Source organism: Prenolepis imparis, unplaced genomic scaffold (assembly GCF_030444845.1).
Source record: "Prenolepis imparis isolate NDT839.2.m4 unplaced genomic scaffold, iyPreImpa1.0 SCAF_196, whole genome shotgun sequence".
NCBI lineage: Eukaryota > Metazoa > Arthropoda > Insecta > Hymenoptera > Formicidae > Prenolepis > Prenolepis imparis.
In genome coordinates this window covers 1-6,949 of record NW_028141354.1, presented here as the reverse complement: position 1 = coordinate 6,949, position 6,949 = coordinate 1, and the positions used below count along the sequence as shown (strand labels likewise).

The 6,949-nt window shown below is 29.7% G+C and overlaps 1 protein-coding gene across 1 annotated transcript; it reads right to left on the bottom strand.

Moving 5' to 3' along the window:
* Window positions 1-1,831: 1,831 nt before the first annotated feature.
* LOC145947949 (uncharacterized) lies at window positions 1,832-6,675 on the bottom strand. Its single transcript, XM_083057710.1, has 8 exons — window positions 6,174-6,675; window positions 5,780-5,969; window positions 5,470-5,699; window positions 5,121-5,357; window positions 4,868-5,029; window positions 4,601-4,800; window positions 4,379-4,541; window positions 1,832-4,011 (listed from the first exon to the last, which is right to left on the bottom strand). Exons 3-8 carry the CDS (start codon window positions 5,675-5,677, stop codon window positions 3,890-3,892), a joined length of 1,092 nt encoding a protein of 363 aa, XP_082913836.1. The 5' UTR covers window positions 5,678-5,699; window positions 5,780-5,969; window positions 6,174-6,675; the 3' UTR covers window positions 1,832-3,889.
* Window positions 6,676-6,949: the final 274 nt, after the last annotated feature.

The following is a 6,949-nucleotide window of genomic DNA, read 5'->3' as shown; positions in this document are numbered from 1 at the left end:
TCGAATTTTTATATAAAGACGTTCGTCTTGTATTTTGAAAACAAAACGGAAAAGATGCAACAATACTTGCGAGAATGGACTTAACATGCCTTTTTTAGAAAAGGGATGTTATAATACTTTTAACTTGATCGAAATAAACAATTTCTCACTCACCGATACGTGTAATAGAGGAGTTGTAGTACACAGCACGCACATTGATCTGAAAACAAAATATTCAAATTATGTATAAATTATGTATACATGTGTGTGCGTGCGCGCGCGCGCGTATGGGTGGGTGTGTGTATGTGTGTGTATAGGGTGTTTTGAAAGTCTAAAAACGGTCGAATATCTCAATGCAGTTTAGAAAAAAATGTTTTTAGGTATTTTGCATACCTCGCAGTTGCCCCGTTGTCACCCGATGCCTCCCTGGGCCTCCTCCTCTCTTGGTTCATGGTAGCACTCACGAAAACACAAATAATTACAATCGCCCGACACTTTACACGGCACTCCCAACACGCGAAACTTTACACGGCACTCCCGACGCGACGCGTTAATCGCACGCGTATTTCGCGTACATTGCGCAATGAGAAATAACGATGCGAAAACTATAATCGCATGAATCAACGTCCGTTCGACATTCGAGAATCCCGCAGTCAAACTCGCACGCAGCTTATCAGCAATGCTACCTGTAACAAATAAAATAAGATAAAATAAAATATTACTATTTTAATTTTTGTAACATATTATTATTTTAAAATTTAATTAGCAAATTTTCGCTTTATTTGTATTTGTTGACAGAAATCAGCCGATTGAAGCGTTAATTAGCTAATTAATATTAAAAAAATAATATGTTAAAAATATTAAAATAGTAATATGTTGTAAATAATATGTATAATACTTTAAACTCAAATAATATTTTATGATAGAAATCAGTTGATAACTATCAAAAATATTAATCGAGTTAAAAGAACTGTAACATATTATTTAAAACATTATTATTTCAATATTTATACCATCCCAGGTAGCATAACGGCGTCAATTAGACGTCTTTTTTACGTACGTTTTCGTCAGGATTTACGTTAAACTGACGGTTAGTATGACGTCTAAATGACCCTATACTGACGGCCATTTGTCACAGCATAAATGACGTCATCGGATGACATTAGTATGACGTCATTGGATGACATTAGTATGACGTCATAATGATTTTAAAATTGCCTTAAAAATAACGTTAAATTTAAAAAGATATGTGTGTGTGTACCATATTTCTTTTGTTAATTAAGAATTTTAAAAAGTCGAAAATATTTAAACAAAATATATTTATTTATTATACATATGTATGTTTTACAATATTTAGACTTGTGTGCTTTACAAAATAGACTTTCAAATAATAACAAAATGGCTGAGCATCTAATACAGACTCTACCTATATAAACGGCGACGATAAAATAAATTCTTATTTGTAGCATTTATCTATTTTATAGCACAGCCTTTAATAAAAAAAAATTCAACTTTTATCTTAAATTTAATTTAAGATAAGTGAGTTTAAAATATCTTTATTCAAGTATTATAAATATGAAACACACATATATGTGTATTATATATTTAAGTGTTATATGTGAAAACATAATTTTACTTGTATATATACCATTTCAATTAATGAAAACATAATTTTAAGCTCACTTATTTTAGTTTTTAACAGTATACATGTTTCTTTAAAATAAAATTTTTTTAAAAATGAAAGTTAATATTTTATTCAAAATGTTATTCTTCTTTTATTTTAACGTTTAGCTCTAATATTTTTACCATATTTTCTTAATATGTATGAATAATAGGAAAAGAAACCCAACAATTATCGAAAGGAAACACAATGCACTTTGCAAGTATATCATGAAAAGGCCATATATCAGATTCATGTGTTAAATTTTTTACAACATAAATATTTAATTCTTTTGAATCTAGGGGATACTTATACAGAGAATCGTAAGATGTGAAGTATTTTCCAACAACAAATATTTCTTGTAGACTTATAACGACAATATTTTGAATTTGAATGAGCATATTATTTTTCATTAAACAATACGAATTTGCACTTGAATAAGAATGTGTGGTAATAGTAAAATCTCTATGTTTAAATTTTTTAAATTGCTTACAGAAAACACTTCTAAATTTTTCAGGTAATGGACTCAAATTATCTTCTACAGCATGAATAAACTGTTTTTCTATGATAGGTAAATTATTCTCTAATGCTGCATTCATTTCGTGTAATCTACGACCAATTTGTTGCAAAGGGTAATTAGGAGATTTTATTAAATTTTTAATCTGGCCAAGATAATTCTCGAACGGAAAACATGAAAATAAATCTAATGGCCCATAAATCTGCACATCATCAGCTAAATGACATAATATGTGTACATTATAGATTAAGAATTCTTGGCCGTATAATTGTTCACAATGTTTAACAAATATATTCAACAGTTCTTGTGGAAATGCACAACTAAATTTGGATATAAATTTTGCAGATATTAAAATTGATATCGCAGTATGAAAAAGTAAATAATTCTCATAAACGGCTGTATCGACTATATTTTTTAGTACAAGGGGTCCTAAATATAATAAAAACGTACGGAACTCTGTCGCTTTCCACCTTGGAAGCTCATGAAGTGTTCTGGGTTTTCTATTAAATTCTAACGGTATATACGATTTTAAGGATTCTAAGTGTTGTGATAAAATATTCACCTTACGACCAGATAATCGTGTTGCCAACGCACCACTTATCCAAAAATTTAATAATTTTCGCATTACTCCTAAGCAACAAGCATGCATATAATCAATTGGAAAAACAGTGACCATTCCGATTCCTAATTTAACTAAAGGAGAGATTCCGATATGGTGATCCTCATCTTGTTGGTTAACAAAAGAAACATTTGTTCTTTTCGGTGCAGATATATCTTTAAGTACAACTCGATTTTGTATATACTGTCCTCGTATCACACATTTTTCGCAACATGAATAGCCAGTATGGGATTTTATACACTTTATGAATGCTCTAGCAGGTGCATCGCACACAAAACTGTGGATAGCAATGTGATACCTTTTGTTATTGATTTCAATACCTTCTTGCAACAAATATAGGAGTTCGTCAATAAAATCTTCTAGAAATAATTCTAAAGGCTGTGGTTTTGATCTACCGCAAAATATACCAATAGCAAAGGGATTACTTTTAAAATTTTTTACTAGTCCTAAAATCGGCCAGAATTGTAAATTTGAACTGTAAAATAGGGGAAGTCCATCAATATTAAAACTGATATCTAACTTATTTCCAAAATTTTCTGTTATTTGCGATAAAATAGATTTTAAAATATTTTTCAGACCGAAATAATAAAAATGCCCATTATTGAGTTGTTTTGTTTGAATATTTCTTGGCGTTTCTAATAACGTTCTGGAGTCTAAAGGCAATTCATGATGAAAAACGTGTAATACGTGTAATAAACCAGTAATTGCTGAATGTGTGACATTAAAATTAAGAGCCCACTGCCTTAAGCTTGAGTTTAAACATGGCTGAGAAACTGTACTATTTAAATTTATATTTAAATCAGATGAAACTAAAGTGTTGTCAGACAACGTTAGCGATAAACTTGCATCGTAATTACTGGACACATTATTTTTAAGTATATTATTAATATCGTTATTTTCATTTTCACTATTAAGTGAAATATTCCCATGTGATATATTTGACACATTATTATCAAGTGCATCATCATTATTATTATTTTCATATATACTATTAAGTGAAATATTCTTATGTGTTATGTTGGGTTCCTTATCACAAATTTGAAGTGTTTTACGAACAGTCAGTGCAATTCTACGATAAAATTGGCGTTTACCTACAATAGGTTTCAACTTATACCTAATTTTTTCGGGCATTTTCTCTCGTTTTCTTCATACGATCTTGAGCATGCTTCAGCCAAACCTTTATTGCATCTTCTATTTCTTTATCGGTTGTATTGGTAACGCTTCTCTTGACTGCACCTAAGAAATATCAAGTTTGCCTTCAAATTTAAGCCATATTATAAATTATATTAAAAGATTTAAAATATCTAGTAAATTAGATGATAAGTTTAATTCAAATTAAAATGTAGAATTACTAAGATTTAAATAAGTAACAATAAAAAAAATTTTTAGCAATAAAGTTTTAATTAAGAATTTGTTTAAAAGTGGATTTAAATGTAAATTTAAATAAATTTATAAATTGAATTTTATTTAAGTTATGTACAAATTGCCTGTCATTCTTATTAATTAAAATTTATAAAATATATACGGTAAATTACATCAAATTAAAGAAAAAAACAAAATGCCCATTTATGCGTACAAAAAATAAATTTAAAAATACACTTACCCACAATTAAAATTTTCAGGGATAAATCTGAGAAGGCTCTTTTCTGTGAACGTTTGCCGTAATAATTAAAATTTATCGCCACAGCATCAGTCAAAATATATTTCAAAATTCTATTTGTTTTGCTTGGTACATGATTTCCACCCAGACTAGCCAAATATGCCGACTGAAAAGAAATTACATTATCTACGTGCTATGGTATCAAATGCTATTGCGTATACATACCAAAGCTATATTATCATCATTATTTGCTTTCAAGTAAACATCTAACTGATCTAATTCCTCAACTGTGTTCAATGGAAATGAAAATGGTATATTAGGTAATCCGGTCACATTGTTTACATTTTTTGTATTTTGTCTGTTCATCCAATGCAATATTTCATCATTCTGTTCCTTGACAGTAGCTATCAGGGAAACAAGTTTTTCTGAATAATATTTCATTATAAAAACTGTTGACATTATATCTACTTTGACAAATTAGCTTTTACAAACCAAAATTATCCGCTGTATGAATAAATTGACGATGTGAACGTGGAGTCGTTGAAATGTTATTAACAGAATTACTTGCAGTACTTGCTACACTGGGGCTTATATTTTCACTTGTATTGAGAGTACTAATCGACAAAGGTGAATCAGAACGGGCCAAAGTAAAATCTGAAAATAAATGTAACAAATATTTATTTCTTCAAGGTAATATATAAAACAATAGAACAAATATTTGAATATATGTAAAATAAAGAGATACCTTTCTCTAAATGTTTAGAAACATTAAAATTTTTTTGTTTTACTAGGGGTGGTCTGGGTAATTGTTTCTCTCGTTGTTTTCCTCGTTCTTCCTCTTGTTCATCATCTGACGATGAATTATATATTCTTCTAGATATTCTTTTTCGTTTCTTACGTGTACCTTCGTTTTCTTCTTCACTCTCCAAATTTGATATAATTTCTGACTGTTTTAGTTTCTCTCTTGTCTTTACAAGATCATCTGCAATTTAGAAAAAATGTAGAATAAATAAATAAATATATATGTAAAATAAATATATATATATATATATATGTAGAATAAATAAATAAATAAATATGGGAAACTAACTTACCACTTCTGTAAAAAATACGCGAAATACTGTGCAGTGTCCATTTTTCAGTATCAACTGTTTCCCCTGTTCTCAAAGCTTTATCAAATTTATTTTGATCTTTATACGGAGGCCAAAAAACTTCCTTTTTTAAAGGTGTAAGCCACGCACTGTTAACAGCAGCTACACCACCGCCGTGTTTCTCATCAAATTCTACAACAACATAAGCCATACTTATTTTTGGATTATTTCGCCTGCAAAGACAAAGCATAATATAATATATATGTATATATTTATGTATTACAAGATTAGAGAGGTATTTTAATAAACTCACCTGTACGCTTTAAATCTTCTATCAAATTTATTAAAATGTTAATATAACAAATATTTACATTTGTGTTCCTTATTGACATAAATACACATAGTAATTTATGTAGTATTGTAGGTTAGGCTTCAATATCACAATTTGTGCATTAATATACGTATCTAACTTTTTCACCCACAGAAATGATAATAATAAAATCCTGCAATTTATATAGAAACAAATTTGTACACATCAGTTTTATATGTAAAGGCACAATGTGAAAGCAAATACTCGCCGGTTACGATCTCAAAACAAAAAGCAAATCCTTAATAACAATTGACGAAGAACTTGATCCTATTAATAATCGTATATTGCACATAAGAAAAAGAAATAAGTTTGAAAAAGGAGTGTGTACAATATTTACCCTTTTGCTAATATATTATTTTCTCTTTATTTTATAAGAGACACACCAGATACACATAGATACACAAAACTTCGACCGGCTTCAGAATCACTTATTGCGCACGTGTTACATTTCTCGTTTTCCCGCTATTGCCACAGTGTATACTGTGCTATTGCACTGTTACGCAACTCATGTCGTAGTTTTGTCCAATCAAGAACCCAGAAGCGCACATGCGCTTCACGTTCGCGCTACTCGGTTCAAATGTATTCTGAACGGCATTAATGAGGTTCTCCTTATCATACGCCCAGGCGATCGTTTGTTACGACAGGCGCGTGATAGGGTAGGATTCTATCGATGCCATTATATAGATATGCAATTTCCATGCTCTAGGATGAAATCGCAAACGCAGCAATTAATAATGAAGCAATATTAACTATATTTTTCATTGCCTACTTTTTATTTTCATCATTCTATTTGTGTTTAAATATCTTTACATATATTGATTCCTTTACTTATGGTATAACTACCGCATTATCACATATCGATATAGTTACCATAAGTAAAAAGTTTAAAAGTGGAACGAACAAAGTCTGTTTTAATTAAGAAAAACTTAAAAAATAAAAATAAAATTGTTAATACAAAATTTGGTCTTAAAAAGACGTCTAATTCACGTCCTTTTCATAACGTCATAATTTCGTCCACAATAGGACGTCAAATACACGTCATATAGAAGACAAATGACGTCTTGGACGAAATATGACCTAAAATTGACGTCAATAAGACCGTGTGTGCTACCT